At 40.7% G+C, this 18,511-nt stretch overlaps 1 protein-coding gene and 1 pseudogene across 1 annotated transcript in view; both read right to left on the bottom strand.

The window, feature by feature from the left end:
* The window catches only part of TIPARP (TCDD inducible poly(ADP-ribose) polymerase), a 29,274-nt gene extending 18,730 nt beyond the window's left edge, over positions 1 to 10,544 (bottom strand). Inside the window, exon 1 of the mRNA XM_087965228.1 lies at positions 9,585 to 10,544. Within this exon, the coding sequence (XP_087821354.1) occupies positions 9,585 to 10,492 (908 nt within the window). The 5' untranslated portion in view covers positions 10,493 to 10,544. The remainder of the gene's footprint in view (positions 1 to 9,584) is intronic.
* Positions 10,545 to 16,382: 5,838 nt separating this feature from the next.
* LOC113411754 (protein phosphatase 1 regulatory subunit 12A pseudogene) lies at positions 16,383 to 18,297 on the bottom strand (annotated as a pseudogene).
* Between the last annotated feature and the right edge of the window lie 214 nt (positions 18,298 to 18,511).

Here is an 18,511-nt window from a genome sequence, read left to right as displayed (position 1 = left end):
GACCACAAGATGCTGCCAATAACTATAAATGAGGATTAGTTGTCAAGCACCTGAATGGAGTCACATCAGAACTGGGGGAGGGGATCAGAACTGGATCACAAGTAGCTTTTGGAGGGTCTCTAAGTTACAGTCGCTAAGCTAACAGTCATAAATTGAGGACTACCTATACAGATCACCCTGCATAATTTTCAGGTTAAATAAACTCTGACATCCAGGAAAATAAGAGAAGTCAAATAATATTGACTTACAAAGCTACAGTACTTAACAAAAATTGGACATCTTTCTACATCAAAATATAATCTGCAATCCATGTCGAACATGAAGAAAAACGCCAACAGTTTCAGCTATGGCAATCTGATTCTGATCATATTATACAACAGACGCAAATAAAAATAAGTTTCATTATGTACTAGAATTTATTTTTAAATAAGCTATCAGGACACCTGCAGCTAAAATAGCAAACACTTTGACTCAACAGGAGCAGCTTTATGTGCCTTTATATGGTGCCAGAAATATAATCACTACATTCTGTTTTGAAAAACAGATTAGCAGAAAACCTTTGAATTTCCTGTTCCAAATGCAAGGGGGAAATTATTTATATGGCACTGGGCCTACACATGAAAAATAATCAGATGCAAGAATGTGAAGATGATAAAATGAACTGAACTATGCTAGTCAGCAGATGGATTTTGCCTTGTGAATCCACAATATGATTTTTAAACTTCAACACACACACATGGTTTTTAAAATTAACACACACACACAACACACACACAAATAGATGTATTAAGTCTATTTGCTGAGGCTTTTATATGTAATGGAGCATTCAAATTTCTACCCACAGAGTAGCAGTCCATTCTTTTAACACATTCTCACAACACAGAAAATTTCCCATTCTTTGTAGGCACAGCTTCAGATTAAGAATAGAGGATCAACAGACCAGCAATCAAAACATGTTCCTCACTGAAAACCAACCCAGATTTCTTTTTTCCAGTCTGAGCTCATTAAAAAATAAAGATATTTGTAATAATACTGAAGAAAATTAACTATTTTAATGACTCTTAAGCTTTTAAAAAAACAAATGTAATTCAAAATATATGTCCTTCTAAATTTAGAAGGATTTGACTTCCATGGAAGTATGAATGTCATCAAACTGCCAGAAAAAAAATCATATTACATAGTCAACACAGATTGTAAAAAGTGAAAATGTAATATGTTATGTGACTGGCAGTCCAAGGATAACCACTTGAGGCATATATAAGCAGAGCTTCTATATAAAAGCCTCCTAAAATCATAAGTAAAAAAACAATAGAAAACAGACTTCAATAAGCATAAACTATCAATTCCAAGGAGATTTTAGGGAAGGGGAAAACCTGAATGGACAACCCCCACTTTATGTTCCCCCAATTCCTTATCAGTACAGAGTCCATTCCCTTCTCTCCTTTCATGGCCCCAAACAATTCTATGCCCAAAGAGAAAGTCAAGGCAAGTAGGCCATGTGCTGCTCTACCACTTCACTCCTTGCATATTTGGACAAAGCAATCAGCCAAGCAAGAGATAGCACAGAAGAACAGCAGCTGTGAGGAGATCCCAAGTACAAACAAGTCCCCTTTAACTGGTATAGGTTATGGCAGCTGCTCAATACTTCTCACCCCCGCATCCACCCTATCTGTACATATGGCTATTTATTCTTTCTTACATTGCCAACAAGTCTTGGCAGCAGCAAAGAATACGGAATGCAATGTTGAATTTAAGTTTTAGAATAGATACAGGGGGTAAGATCAACTGAAAAGCAAGCTACTTGTAGGGCACCTTGTTCTTTAGCCTCTGGATGAGCCATTGGTCCAGAATCATGAATGGACTTAAGAGCACCAAACAATGAAGGTATTATGGATACCAAGTGCAGTGATGGGTCACTGTGCCATGTAAACCATTCAAAACAAAGGGGAAAAAAACAAACAGCTACCCCCTGCAGGTTACTACCCAAGGCTGGTGGCAGCTTGTCATCTCTTAGATACTCAGAACTGCTGAATTAGACATTTCCTTGTTCCTGGCAAGCTTTGCAGATAGTCCACTGAAGTTTTAATAGCTTTAGCCAAATCAAGAGTGGTAACCATGTGAACTGGGAAGCTCACAAACTAAATGCTAAAAGAGCCAGGTTCAAAAATACCACTATCCATGTGGAGTTGCCAGGATACACAACATCATCTGAAAAACAGAAGGGAAAGTTGGAGTGCAGTGGCCACATGTAGGCTCCATGTGAAACTGGCATGGGCTTCAAAAGTTCAGTTCTTCTAGACTTCAGTGGAGGCTAGAAGAATCCAACGTTCAACGCATTAGTTGAGTTTATGAAAAACACATTAAATTAAACCCAGGGGAGAAAACCATAATTCATGTAGTGTACTATGCTTAAATAATGAAATCATAGTATGACTTAAATCAATAACAAAGTTCTCACAATATGCAAACAGAACAGTCAGGAATCTTAACACCGCGGACTACAAACTAAACCGCATCCTATACTAAGTCACAAATTAACCAACCCCATTGTATCCTAATATGTGACTTAAACTTAGCTATTAGATGTATGCATAATAATAATGTGGATTGGCAAAATAAGAATTAATTTGGGTTGTTTTAAAAAAAAAAGATTAGTGTGGACAGGTTTGCTCCAAAAAATATTTCATGGCAAATTCAAGGGATCATGTTCTTCAAAAGACCTCAGGTGGATCCTGGAGGAAAAGGATCCCTAAGTTTGGTGCTTGTTTTATTTATTTTGTAAATAAGGCAATCCAACATGTTAATGTGCTTGTGTGGAGAAGTAATCACCCCATGCATCCAGTTATTCATTGCATTATTCTTAACAGAAAACAGATACTTCGTCTAAGTACTAATAACCTCTCACATGGCTATGTGGAAAGTTAGGTACGTTTCTCCAGAATGAATTGCTTCAACTCCTTAACCCTGGGAGTTGAACTCTGAGCTTTGAACTGATTATTTAAAAATGCTGAATTTGTTTTTCTTCATCTGCTAAATTTGCTCATACCATATATTGAGACCCTTGCCTTGTTCCACAAACCACTTCTGTTTCAGCATCAGCTGAAAGATAAGATGGCCTGCCAATTATTTTGATACAAAACAGAATCCACACTTCCTTTAATGGTGGCAGGTCCTGAGGCAGCAAAGCATTCCGAAACCATGACTGTATCACCTCTATTGCTTGACAGTTGGTATGAGGTTCTTATTGCAAATGGAAATGTTTGGTTTCTGACAAATGCAACACCCACATAGCTAAAAAGTTTCAGATTGATTCATTTGGTTTTTAGAGCATTCCTCCAGAAATCCCAAGTAAAATACTTGGGAAGCTTCACTATTGCTCCCAATCTTCCCCTCGTCAAGACTATATAACTTTTTTTTTGCTAATATTCAGTGGCAATAATATGCAAAAATTCTGAAAACCTAAAAGGAATGCAAATAGATTTTCACAGAATTGTTTTCAATGAACAGATACTCACATATTTAAGGTATGTTAGATAGTGGAATTCCACTTTTTTTTCTAAACAGAAGCAAGGAAGCTTGGCAGCCTACAAGGTTGGGATATGCCAGATGAAGATTCTCAGCCATCTAGGTAGAATTGTTTGAAAGCTGAGTCATGGCAACTGGACTTCTTGTTGATCCAAAACGTTTTGCTGCTTATCCGAGTAGTAGAACTGAAGAAGAGTGAAGAAGCTACCGGTAGCGAAATGTTTTGAATCAACAAGAAGTCCTGTTACCAACTTTCAGAGACAATTAAGTCCCTTTGGGAGTTAATATCAGTATCTATAAATGCAGCATATCCCAGGTCACCAAAATTCTCTCCAAGTACAGGTAGTCCTCGACTTAACAACAGCTCATTTAGTGACCGGCACTGAAAAAAGTGACGTATGACCACCTTTTTCACACTTACCTTTGTAGCATTCCCCATGATCATGTGATCAAAATTCAGATAACTTGATAACTGGTGCATACTTATGACCGTTGCTATGTCCTAAGGTCACATGATCACCTCTTGACAAGCAAAAACAATGGGGAAGCCAGATGCACTCAACAACCATGTTGCTAACTTATCAACTGCAGTGATTCACTTAACAACTGTGTTGTAAAATGGGGGGAAACTCACTTAACCAATGTCACAACAGAAATTTTGGGCTCAAGTAGTTGTTAAGTTGAAGACTACCTGTACCACTTTTTAATGGACTTGAGATGGAAATTGGGTTGGTTAAGGCAGGGGTCCCCAACCACCGGTCCGTGGAACAAGTCCTACCGGGCCGCTGGTTTGCTGGGCGCCACCATCTTTTTTTGATGAAAAAGTGCTTCCGGTGAGCTTTTCCGGGTAGAAAGCTCACCGGAAGCACTTTTTCATCAAAAAAAGATGGCGGCGCCCAGCTAATGCCGGTACCGGGCTGCGCCATAAAAAAGGTTGGGGATACCGGGCCGCGGCATAAGAAAGGTTGGGGATCACTGGGTTAAGGGTGTTTGGGTTCACTTCAGGCATAGGAATCTATAGTCCAATTCTCATTTGAGACACAAAAGAATATGCTTTACTCACCAAATTCAGCATTTTTTTCTTGCAATTTCAGAAGATTTTGGCTGTCTCATACATGTTTAGAACATTTCGATAGTTGTTCTTTTCCCCCGCCAGCAGGTGAGGCTGGGTAGGAAGGGAAACATTGCAGAGTCCAAACTGAGTCATTCACGGAGACCAAAGGTGATCGACTCAGATTGGAGCCTGCAACGTTATCCTGGGACACGTACAGTATATTTAGCTTTGTTTGCAACAAAGGGAAATGCTGATGGGAAAATACACTAATTTCCTGCCCTTAAATTGTTTTATATTAAAACTGAAAAGACAGCATCGGTTGTTGCCTTTTCATTGAGACAGTTCGTCAAGGGAGGACAAATTTTTAATCAGCATCCTTTCCCGCTGATTCAAAGATAGAAGGAATGCACATAAATGTGAGAAAATATCCTTTACCCATCATTGCAACAAACTTGAGTATAAAATAATACAGCTACCAGATCTAGGCTGTAAATCATGGCCAACAAAGAAACATAGAAAACCCAAACTCTTTTCTGTGTTAACATAAGAACATAAGCTGAACTCTGCTGGATCAGACTCTCGCTCTGGTCTCCTGCTGGCTATAAGGAAGCCCATTAGTTTTCCAGTGGATGACCTTGGCAAATAATAAAAATGGTAAAGCTATGTTTTAAGATAAAAGAATGACTTGCCACTTCAAATATTTTGAAGCTTTTTGGCAACCATCAGCAAGATGATAGGGCAAATATGCTGAATCATAACAGAGTATAGCCCTTTTGTTGTAAGCTGCTTTGATCCAATTCAGTTGCATTAATAAATAAACCACTTGAACACATTTAGGAAAAAAATGTGCAGGCTTTAAAAATTCATTAGCTTCTATCATTAATAATTATCCTAGCAGCAGCCTTAAAAACTCAAATGCTTCAATGGAAGAGGCTTGAGTATAAAAATACGTTTTCACATTCTTTCCTCAAGGTCCAGGAAAATAATCAATATATGTAATCTTTGACTTACAGCCATTCGTTTAGTGACCAATCAAAGTTACAACAGCACTGAAAAAAAGTGACATATGATAAGTTTTCACATTCACAACCATCACAGCATCCCATTGTCAATGGGGGAAGCAAGATTCACATAACGACCACACTATTCACTTAATAACTGCAGTGATTCATTTAGCAATGATGGCAAAAAGGTCATAAGATGAAGTGCAACTCACTTAACTGTCTGACTTAGCAACAGAAATTTTGGGTTCAACCATGGCCATAAGTATAGGACTACCTGTACAGTTACAGAGTCTGTTGTCCCAGTTCTCTGAATTTGCTCACATGTTGTTTTATCTCTTTTAAAGAATGTTTTATTTAGACAATTAGTCTTGTATACTTTTTAAGACAACTTCGTTTTTTATTTGAATATATATTTAATACAGTACTTGAATTGTATTTGTACCAGGAGTGAATGCAAAACAATACAAATATTCCAGCAAAGTAGTTTTGAATACTATAACCAGCCAGAAATTCTGCATTGTAAAATAAGAGTTAAATTTTATGGAGTTGTATGAATACAGAGAGATTAGATAAAATCTTAAAGTGCCCTGAAGACTGTTAAATTTATCCAAACCATGTTGATAAAAGTACTTTAGTATTTTCCTCTGTGGAAAACAACTTTATTTAATGCCATGGTTTCTTCTATATTTTTACTTTTTCCTCTTTTCATCAATAGTTTGCCCTGTGTGCACATGTGCTGAGAAGTCACAATTTGGCTTTTCCCAACTACATAAAGATTTCATACTCTTCCTTACATAAACATACATTCTACATCTGAAAATTGCAATTTATAGCAGGTGGAATGTGTTCATTTCCTATACACATTTAAGGATAAAGTGAACATTCCCATGATTTGGGAGATGAGTAAAAACCAAAACTAGGTTTGTTATTGTTTAAGGGTTCAAAGTGACATTCTGGTGTAGACAAGAATAAATTAACTTTGATTGCTGCAGAAACAACATAAAAGTTTTAAATCAATTTGTCTCCCCATTATAGATTTCAAAAGGAAAGCATCCCATTGCAGGCAGCCTCCAAGAATCAACGAGAATAGTATTTGAATTACTTCTCTAGAGACTAGAGATTTGTGCTCATTCTCTACAACATGCACATTAGACATTCCTCAGATCCAAACCATCCTCAATAGAGGTTCATTCAGCTTCTGTTTTAATGTCACAAAGAGAAATTCCACAACTTCCCCAAGGCAACTGTTCAACCAGCCAACTGCTCCTACTCTTTGACAGCCATCCTTCCCTACTCCTACTCCCAACACTTTCACTGTGTCAGTTAAATCACTGATTACTCTTCCTTCTGTATTTGCATAAGCCTAGGCTACTTCTGTGCGGACCTAGACTGGAATGTCAAGTGGGTCATGCATAACCAGCCCAGCTGCCAGAGCAATTGCTTGGAGCAGCAGTAATTTTGTGGGTGCAACTAAGGCTTTGTTCCATCCAAGTAGAATGTCCTAGGATGAGGGCATGAACTTTTGGGTCATGCAGTGCAGCTGTTTCAAAGTATGGCAAATGGCTCTTGGTTAGTGCTATACAAAATCATGTCTCCCAGCCCTGTTTTGCTATTGTTGATTGTTTAATAACAAGGTCAGGTGCAAGTTAATTTCTCCAGCACAGTTCCCCCACAGGACAACAGGCACACAGATAAAAAGCCAACCAGAACAACACTTGAGGAGCAGGACAGATGGATAAGCTCAGAAGCAATGAAATAAAATGATACTAATATTCTTTATATAAGCATGCTATCATATTTAACACAAATAAAAATATGAATGCATAGACATGCAATCCTATCACATTAACAATTCGATTCAGTGGCCACTTTTGAATGTGATTTCAGGGACCTCTCTCAAGACTTCTGGGTGTGCTTTTAGAGTCACATGCATCCTTGGGGATTCAGATTATGTATGAACCTCTGCTTTAAAGAAATTATTAAGGAGTGGTGCACAAGTTATTCCACTCTGTATCTCTACCCTGTTGCCTATAATTTAATCCAATTTTGTGCTGGCAAATATAAACAACAGACAGTATGTTCCTCTCCCAAAGGTCTGTTAGTCTACATGTTACTTCATACACTCTTTGTTCTTAGCACAGATTGCTCTGCTTGCATCACAGACAATTCACGCCTACGGTCCTTTGGTGTTTCGCCAAGCCTGGGTACAACCCAATCTAAAGAGTTCCCAGAGAGCTCTATGTGCATTAGACACCCTGAGATCCTCCATTAAAGGGATCCTCCCTTTAATGGATTGTTTTAGCCTCCATTAAAGGGAGGCTAGAACATATAAAGCATGAGTGTCAAACTTGATCGTATCACAACGTTTTTTGTGTTTGTGGAACCAAGGTAGGCATGGCCTGCGCATGATGCATCTGGCCAGCAGGCTGCCAGTTTGACACCCCTGGTATAAAGAATGGTTGCTGGAATTGGGTATGTCTAGTTTAATGAAAAGAAAGACTAAGGGTGACATGATAGCAGTGTTCCAATATCTTAGGGGTTCTCACAAAGAAGAGGGGGGGTCAAGCTATTCTCCAAAGCACTCAAAGGCAGGACAAAGAAGTAATAGATGGAAACTAATCAAGGACAGAAGCAACCTAGAACTAAGGAGACATTTCTTAACAGTGAGAGCAATAAATCAATCCAGAAGTTGTACGTTTCTAAAGAAGAGATTGGGCAACCATTTGTCTGAAATGGTATAAGGTTTCCTGCCCGAACAAAGGATTGGACTAGAAGACCTTCAAGATCCCTTCAACTCTGTTATTCTATTAATCTTTGGGGATCAACTGCTGCCTGCAACAGCTATTATAACTTCATTTAAGTTTACTATTTCTTGCAAATCTATCACCTTTGTATGGAAGTCAAACTATGTTGTTTCTTGGTCATAGTGATAAAGCGTGTTTTTGGAATCTCAATATTTTAACTGTGTGTAAAATAATGTACAACTATTTCAACTTTTGCCTTTGTATAAATCCAACCACATTTGGAATACTGTATGTACCTTGCTGCAACTTAGAAAGGAAATTTGAAAAAAAGTAGAACAAGGCAATCTATATGGTCAATTCAGCCACTGCTCTGTAAGGAAAGATAACAGTTTTGAAGCTTTTAGATATGATAAAAGTGAATGAAGTTATTAATGTAGAAAGTAAAAAATGTATGAAGAGCAGTTCCTGTCTGACATTGAGAAAAGACTATCAATTATAACTAATATAAGACAAATAAGATCTAATCAGAAAAGAAGAAAAACAGGAGACAAGCATCTGTTGACTATGGGGATCTAGCTGATCTAATTAAGATCTGTGATCTGCCCAGAAACGTGCAGGATAGTATAGTGGCTGAGAGATGATAAGTGACCCAGACAAAAGACGCAGAAGCTCGCTGGATAATTACTATCTCTCAACCCAAGTTATCTCAGAGATAGGGGAACTGGCAGGAAAAGTGACAAACAAAAAAAGTGACAAACAAAAAAAGTGACAAACAAAAAAGTGACTAACAAAGCAGTCAATCAAAACTTTTTCACATGGTTTCCACTCTATAGCACCACTTTTTGTTTCCAGACCAAAATTAATCCCCTGCAACCAATGATAAAACTCAAAATAGTTACATCCACCAACATGATCCATTTTCTTCAATTACTTGTTTGACTTTTACTTTAGTTTTAAAGAGTATCTCTTGAACTATTATTTCATATTACTAACATTAAGCATCCATCCAATTAATGAACCTTAGAAACAAGTCTCAATTATGTAGAGCAAGTCTTCAGAGCAAGTTCTTTTAAGACAAAGTTAGCTTTCAGAATAGAAGGTAAGGGGCTGTTACATTTCAAACTGTCCCCCAGCATGTACAACATCTGCCCTAACCAGACATGAACTGTTATGTCCTACTGCACAAATTCTGCAACTCTAGGAAGATTTCTAAATCCTACTTTTTGTTCCACCTGCACATTTATATCAAAAACCTACCGGTATCGCATTTTGACCTTGTCGTTATCTGGATTGCAGTAGAGTCTCTCCAGATGCTCCTGGGAGTCAGGAGTCACACTTTGCCACGCCTGTGTAGCGGTTCTCCTGGCTTGCCAGTGATATGGCAGGACAGTATGATGTTTGGGGCAATCGCTGCCATACACGCACATGCCTTGAAGAAAGTGCACACAGATCTCAATCCCATCCTTCTGATGGGTATGATATTGCAACTGATTCAAAAGTTCAAACACCAGGTCAAGGGAAGCGTCTTCACTTTTGTTCTGGAAAAGACCAGCTCCAAATTTATCACCTGGATTCCCATTACACTGGAGCAGGCACTGGTTGTTACTTGGGGATATTCCAGATGGGTAACCTTCAAGTACCTTGCCAGGGTATGCAAGGAGGGCAGCAGCATTAGAGGCAGCATGCAAGCAGCTGTCTTGGAATGGCTCATTAGCAGGAGAGGTAATGGAGGGGAAGCTCTGGTCCTGTGACTGGACTTCCTCTTCAAGATGTCCATCAGATAGTTGTCCCTGAACTGCTGGAGCTCCTGGCACTAAGACAGCTACATTGCTATCTGGCTGTGGGCATGGAGCTGCAATTCCCAAGTTCTTTTTTGCAACAGATTCACACAAGTTACTATGGCTACTACTCTGTCCCCTGGGCACGAAAATTCCATCCAAGGTGCCCGTGCCAAGCAAACTGGTGAAGATCGGCCGCAGAGCCCTCAGTGCTTCTGAATCCAGCCTTTTCTGCATCTGCTGCTTCTTCTTAAAGCATGGCTTGATTGGTGGTATCTTTTCGGGAACACTTGCAGGTGGAGGAAACGCCTCTGTGGGATCAGAGGGCTGTGTTTCCTGACAGGCAGCTGGCTGGACTTCACACGGAGATTCCATTTCAGTTTCCATCGCAGATTGTGCGCCTCCTGGGCCTACCCTGTTCAGAGTTACTTTCCAAGTCCTAGACCTACAGTAAACAAAATAAAGGTGTTATTATAGAACGATAGTTGTGTCACCCCTGTGGTGTCAAAGAACCAGGACTTCGGCAACACCTCTTATAACACATTTTATTGACTCTTTCATCGAGAGGAAAAGTGAGAAAAGATGCTACCAGGTTCCCAATATAAAAAGATAGTGAATTTTTCCCCAATTCTTGAGGCTAGACACAAAGCCTGAAACCAATTAAAAACTGAAGACCTAGAACCCCCAATAAACATATTCAAGTTTCCCCAAATCCATAAATAGTTCAGTTCTGGAAAAGGCATTAAAGCTACCTCTCTACCCACCCACACAATTTCCCTATTTATTTGCCCAGGATAGATTGTCCGGGATTCTTAACATCCCCTTGGATGTATTCACCTTTTTCCTTCCTTCTCCTGATCTTTCACTGATTAATGAACATAAAAGACAAACACGCCTGCACCAGTTGGTTATCCCAACAACAGGAAAAGATTCATTTTCCTTCCACGGATGACCTTGCAAGTTGCCACATTCAGAATTAATGACTAGCAGCATGTGGGAATGTGAAACTCTTTTCAAAAGGCTCTTTTGAAAGAGACCTTGTGCTTAGTGGCTTCGGAACTGCCAATTGTTCCTCCCTCCAAGCTTCCCGGACAGTTTCGTATTCCCACATACTGCTAGTCATTCTGTCTGAATCACATTCCACAAACCCAGGCTGTTTCTGGCTAAATGACACAGCAAATAAACATGCTGCCACCCACAGGCAGAGCCAAATACTGCAGTCACAGAAAGAAAAGGCAAAACAGCAGCTGCATACCCACACACACATACATGCAAAAATTAAAGTTTGGAAACGTTCTCTTCTAACAAGAGCCTGGGGAGGGAGTTAAAATGCTTAAAAAGGGGTGGTGGTGGATAGAAGCTCTTTTGAATTGCTTTTCTGGCTTTCTAAATAAGCAGTACAAAGACTGTAGATAGGAGCAAGAAGAAACTGGATACAAGAATACGTACTAAAATGTTAAGAAACATTCTCCTGCTTTTTTTCCCACCAGGCCTTTCTCAATTTTACAAAAGTGAATTTGCATGAAGATTTGCTTTCAGAGAACATAATTTCAGTTAAACTCTCATGGGTGGAGTATTCTTCCACTTCCTTAATTACAAGGTGGCCTAGAGTGCTGCCTTGCCTGTCATCTTTCCAGCAGCCAACAGCTCATCTCAGATTTACAAGTGTCAATTAAATCTCCAAGGAATTCTCCCTGCTGGGATGTTCAGACTGGGGACCATGTGGGCAGCCAGGCAGGTTTCAGAAGGATAGAGAACTACACCACAAAAAAATGTTACCACTGCTAGCTGTACTGCATTATCATCAATCATCTCCACAAACAGAAAAAAATAACATATACTGCCAAAATTCAAAAGAAATTCTTGAGCCCCTTGTAAGATAGAAAAAGAGGAGCCCCTTTTGCTGGGGAAGAAATCCTTAGAAATTGCAAGGCAGATTTAGACATGATATGAATACTGAATCCAGCATGCCAGTGAAGGCTCCCTGTTCCCTCTGTGCCAATGCAGAAAAGATGCCTCCCTTAAGACACAGAGCTGTGCCAGGCCACTCGGACAAAAGACTGAACTGGCCATCCCATTCTACTGCCAGGCCAAGCAGACAGAGATTTTATTCAAAGTATCATATACGTGTATCATACATATGTATGAAGGATTTATCTATCCCTAGAGCAAATAGTTTTGGAGAGGTTGCCAACGAGAATTTACCCTCCGTGCAAACCTTCAGGTGCCTAGCAAGTTTATGCAGCACCCAAGGATTACTCAGATGGATGAGTCCCCTTCCTGTTCACCAGCTCCTGACCCACAGCGCTTCATTCATTACACTTCCTGAAGTTTTACAATTCCAGGATTATGCACCATCATTCAAAGGCGTCCCCTCTCCGTTATTTTGTCTACGAGGGGATCTCATTCCAAGGAGATCAATTATTCAACAGCGAAGAGTCTCGCCTAACATAGATACAAGCGTCGAAACAGCGGTGGGTGGGTGTAGGGTTTTGCTTGCATTCGTTTCTAAGCGTTCTTTTTTGAATTGTGGGATTCTCTAATCCACATTTGTCCCTGCGCCGAAAGGTCCAGATTATTCGCCCTGCATTAATTAACATACCCTTGTCGCGTTCCTGCCAAAACAATCGAAGGGGATTCCGAGATTCCTGGTTTTTGGAAGGTGCTAAATACCATTCACTTCTATGGGGTTCTCCCCCCACCCCCCGGGGGGCTTTTTCTGAGGGTGGGACGGAAGCCGTCCCGCTTTCAGACAAGCGGCTGAAAACTTTTCTCTCTCTTCTCTCTGGTCCCCGGTTGCTTCCTGCCTGGGCAATGCAACGCTAACTTCGAGGCGAGTCCTGGCCAAAGTCAAAGCGAGGCTTCTGGGGCTTGGGATCCCCGAGCCCGAAACGGCTGCCCGGGAAGACCGACCACAGGGACTCGAGAAGGACTCGCGTTTGAGCCAAAAAGCAGGCTGGAAAAAAAAGAAGGAAAACGCCCGCGCCCACCTTCGGCTCTGCTTTCTTTCTCCTCTTCAGGCGCTCCAACCCAACCCTCCCGCCCTCCTCCTCCCAGCCCGGACCCCTTTTTTGTTCCCTTCACGACCTGATCCCGGGGAGCGCCGTCCTCCGAAGTCGATCCGCAACGCGCAACGTTTGCAAAAAGCGACAGGGCATTTTCCAACCCAACCCAACCTCCAGAAGCCCGGGCCAGGCCGAACATTTTAACGAGAACTAGACTCCTGCGCGTATATAAATCCCTCGGCTCCGTTCTGCCCGGGGCAAAAAAAAAAAAAAAAAGTAAGGCGGGGGGAGAAAGAAAGGAAGTTCCCCCCGCCCCCCCGAGTCCGCGGCTTGGACGCACCTCGCTTCCCGCTGCTCGGCGGCCGGCACCAAGCAGCTAAACAAGGCGGCGAAAGACTCCGGGTCGGAGCGGCGGCTCGCTCGCTCGCTCTCTCGATCTCCCTCGGGCACCGTCCGTGCGCTCAGCGCAGTCTGCTAGGGACGGTGGCGCTGGGCGAGCTGGTGCAGCCTTTCCTGCCCGTACGTGACCAAGCTCCCATTCCGGCCGGCGGGGGTGGGGTGGGGTGGGGAAGGGTGGAGGGAGAGGCCGGCGCTCGCACCAGTTCCCTCTCGCCTCCGCCTCCTCGGAGCCCTTCCGAAGACTGCGCGGCTCACATGCTCCTCGCAGCCTGTTTTAAATACCGCTTCCTGCAAATGCCCTCGGCCAACAGCTGCACGATCCGGGGGAGGAGCCTTGTAGCCTGCGAAGGGGGTGGGCGGGTGGAGCCCTTCCCACCTTCCTGCCTGTCTGTCTGTCTGTGTGTTGTTTGAGGAAGGGGGGAAATGGAGTTAGGGGTTGTGTGAGAGGAACTCCGGTCCACAGAGAGGCATTCCGGGCCGGCCTCCCCCCCGACCTATTTTCCCTCAGGCCTCGCCTCACTTGCGCCTTTCCCACCCGAGCAGGGCGGGCGGAGAGGAAAGGCCCTATTTGCATACGGTTCTTGCGGCTTGGGAAGACAAGGAGGAACACGCACGCACGAACGAAGCCGGCAACTGGCCTGGTTGCAAAGAGGCACTTTGTTCCCGAGCCGGCAGAAGAAGAAGAAGAAAAAAAGGGGGGGAAAGCACGCTTGTGCACATGTGTGCGTGGAATTAACATTCCTCCCCCCCTTTTTTCCCCCTTTTTACAAAAGGGACTTCTCGGTTTTCTAAACCTTAACGAGAAACCCGGAGCGTGCTTTGAATCCAGAACCTGGCTTGAACTTGGGTGCAAAGAGTGGAGCAGTTCTTATATACACACACATACACACAACGGTTGGGCAACAGCCTCAGGTATAAATTTCGGGTAAAACAAGAATTCCGTTTCAGTGTCAGTTTCTGGCTTTGGAGCCGGAAGGGAGGGAATCCGAAATGAGCATGAAGAATGACTGATTGTTTGGGTGAAACTGGCCTGTGTTTGCTGGCGTAACTTAAGTCCCTGCCTCTTTGAGGGTTTTTAAATTAAACCGTCATTTAATATAAATTAAAGAAGAAAGCGAGGAACCTTAGCCAAAAAGGGTGGGGACGAAAGAGGAAACGGCAAAGTGGTTCCAGGAATACTTGTCTCTGTGAGAAAGTTTGTGAGATACCATACTCACTTTTGATGTGCAGGATCTTGGAACAAGAATTGCAACCCTGTGTATATCGAAAGTGAATGTGAATTGCCTCTCACAAACTTTCTCACATAGAAACAGCGTCGTGTGCCTGGAAATGCTTTGCTTTGACTGGCAAGATAACTGGTATCGCTTATTGAGAAATATTGAGTTACAAGTAGAGAAAAAGTAATTTCAGAAAGAAGGAAGTACAAAGTGGACAGATAATAAATTTATAGATTTGGACAAGGTTATTTGCACTATCAAGTCCAATCTTTTGTTTAGTACAGGACTAACTTCTATTTTTATTTCACTCATCCTCCCTGCTTTTCACACCATTCATCTGAAACCATTAAATCAATAGGTCCACCTGACACAATGAACTGTAACAATCATAGACTCTAATCTTTTTTTTCAGCGTGGCTTTAGCACAATAATGGTACAGAAACTTGTTCCAAAACACAAAAACCCTATTAAGTTAACAAGAAATGTAGTTAAAACTGCTGTCAAAATTTAAATCATCAATGCAAAGCTTTTTGATACAGGTAGTCCTCGACTTCATTTAGTGACTGTTCAAAGTTACAATGGTGCAGAAAAAAGTGACTTGATGGTTGCAATGACCTGGGATCATATAATCCCCTTTTGCAGTCTTCTGACAAGCAAAGTAAATGGTGAAGTTAGATTCACTTAATAACCATGTTACTAACTTAATAGCTGCAGTGATTCACTTAATAACTGTCTAATTTAGCGACAAATTTTGGGCTCAATTATGGTAGTAAATCAAAAATTACCTGTACTGTCATGAAGTAATACTATGGATCTGTGACTTTGAATTTCATGGTTTTTGTACCAAAGTTACCACACTAAGATTATATTTGCCATTAAATTGGTCAGCGGGTAATCGGAATAGAGTGGAGAATGTGACTTTTTATTCTCTTTTATCTGTCAGTGGCTAATTGAATCTTCAGCCTTCATATTCTTTTGGAGTACCTTTTAAAATTAGGACATCTGACTGTATAATGAATCTAATCTTATTTATTTTATTTATTAATGAAATTTAATAATTCATAGTGATTCTAAGTGGCATATAGGAATAACCCCGCCTTTCCCCCCAAAAAACTCCCAGAAACAGTGACAAAGCAACAAGATAAGGTAAAAGATAGCAGAAAGCTTTTTTTAAAAAAAATTGTTTATGTACAATTAAGGCTTACTGATTCAATATTTGAAGTTTATCAGACGTTGTAAACAAGATTCCTCAGTCATTTTGTCTTCTCAGCAGCTGCTTTTAACATATAAAAATAAGACACACACACACACACACACACACACACACACACACACACACACAGGTAAAAGGGCTTTTGACAGAATATCTGAAAACAATAGTCTTGAAGAAATCTTCCCAGGAATCCAGTGACTTCTGTGGTCCGCTGGAGTTACTAATTATGTGCAATCCCCTGATTTGCTGATAAGTGTAAACAATTTTATTTGGACAGTTTGCTGATTACACTGATCAAAGCTTCATCCTTTAGCCCCTGGTTATCTGCCTTCAGGTCTGATAGCATCTTGAATTCTTCCATTTCATGTAGTTGCCTTTTTGGAGTTATTCGCTCTCCTTTTTCCATTTTTTGCAGAGATTGATCAACACATGCCAATTGTTGTTTAAAGGCCATTAATTTGTATCATGCATTGTGCTTTCAGTTTTTCATTTTGAGCTATAATATTTCATAAAGTTTCTAAAAATAAGTTGTATCTTCTTTTTCTAGTTTACTGGCATATAATTTGTGATTTTCCAAGTAATTGTAACCGGGTCATCTTAATACTGAATCATATCAATCTCCATATGACCCTGTGTCATATCTTGAATGACTGTCACTCTTCACTTCTTTTTTATTAGTTTCCTCTTCTGGAATTAGACCCATGTTCTTGTTTCATCATTATCCTAAGTCCGAAAACAAATTCCAGTTGATCTTTGTTTTTCTCTTTCTCTTATTGATTTTGTTTATGATTTATCTTTTCCCTTCTTCTTTCTTGTCTGTTTTTCCTCTCTCATTTTCTTTTGCTGAACTTCTTGAGTAAGCAGAACATATGTCTATAATGCCGTTAGGTCTATTCATTTGCCTTGAAAAATTAGAAGATGCGGCTACTAAGAAATTGATGAAGCAATTGAAGATATGCTTTTACAACTATGACACAGCTCTTCTAAGGTTCACACATATATTTATCCTTATCCTTAGTTTCTGGTTATTTGTTTTTTATTTGGTTTCTTTTGCCTTGTTCTTTTGCTTCCTATTCTTCATTCTCTTGTTTTCTAGTTCATGTAGCCCTTGTATATTTTTTTCCCCCCAGCTTCCTGGACATGGGTTAATGTTACACCCTGTGTGGATGTTCTGGATTGCCTCGTTTGTCTTGAACTATCTTTTCTTTGGGATTCCGATTCTTCTTCCTGAAGAGGAATGAGGCATGACTTGTGCCTCTCCCTGACTTCTGAAGATCACACAGTACCGCTGGTCGTTGTAGACAAGGCAGACAGTATTTACAACTAATGGTATAATACAAGCAGTAAGTGACGTAGAAACATTGTATTCCTCAGCTCATAAACGATTTGAGATACTGCTCTGCATGGCTGCTGCTGCAGTATCTATGATGGCCTTTGTAGGAGAGTTTGTGCTACGAAGCAGATTTTTCTGAACACCAGTCACAGAGATAACAGTCAATGTGGATGTAATGTTTGGAATACTAGAATTAGTCAAGTCATCTTGTCTTTTACGAAAGGAAACATTTTTACTATAGTTTGAATTAAGTGACGAAGTTCCTTCATTTGATATATTTCTTCTGCATCTTATTCCCATTTCCTTCTAGTATAAGATCCACCACCATATTATTATACTGGCTTAAGAATTCCTATTTTCTTACTCTTCAGATTCGGAGCCAGACATGTTCATATCATAAGTGCCATATATGCACGTTGTTGTTTTTGTATCTTTTTCCTTGTCTTTGTTGTCTAATGAAGAGGACAATCTAGGGCTTGAAGCTGAACACGTAACACAGTTCAACCTTTTTCCTTCTGAATTGGTTTGCTAGCTGTAATCTTTGCTGGAACGCTGTAATTTTTATTTATGCATTTATACCCCACCTTTATTATTTTTACAAATAACCCAAGGTGGTGAACATATCCAACACATCCTCCTCCTCCATTGGTGTACATGGGAGACTTTAAAAAAGTCTTAACAGAAATGGCCTTCAGATTTTTGGGAAATACTTCAAGCACCTCCAGAAACCAAATGAACCTTGCAGAATTGAAGTTAGTCCTATGAGATAGACCTTAGAAGAAGCACAACCAGGAGTACTAGGTCTGTTCTTTATTGTAAGGTTATATTAACAGAAACTTGCAAGACTGAAAGTATTTCTCCCCTTCTTTCTTTTTACTCTCTGAAAAGTCCCTTCTGAAATGTTTTCCACACCCTCCCCTCTTCTGTGGGTTGAGACATTTTTATATGCCTATTGTCTTGTTTGTAGCTCTTCCTAATGTTGCCCAGGATCATTCCCCACATACCATTACCACAAATTCATCCATCTATGAAAGCTCTGGCTATAATAGTCTTGACACACCAGTCTCCTCCTTTCCCATTCTGGCACAGTTGCATAGTTTTGCAGATTCTGCTTATGACCCCTAGGAAGCATCCCATCCAGCTCCATCCTCAAGTCAGATGAGTCTGAACTCTGTCTGCGATCACCAGTCATCTCAATTGTTCTGTGTGCTATTCTATTCACCCAAATTTCTGCCAATC

The sequence above is a fragment of the Notechis scutatus genome, chromosome 4, assembly GCF_049901735.1.
Source record: "Notechis scutatus isolate UNSWTSFEM ecotype Mainland chromosome 4, rNotScu1.2, whole genome shotgun sequence".
Taxonomy (NCBI): domain Eukaryota; kingdom Metazoa; phylum Chordata; class Lepidosauria; order Squamata; family Elapidae; genus Notechis; species Notechis scutatus.
This window is presented reverse-complemented; position numbering and strand designations above follow the sequence as displayed.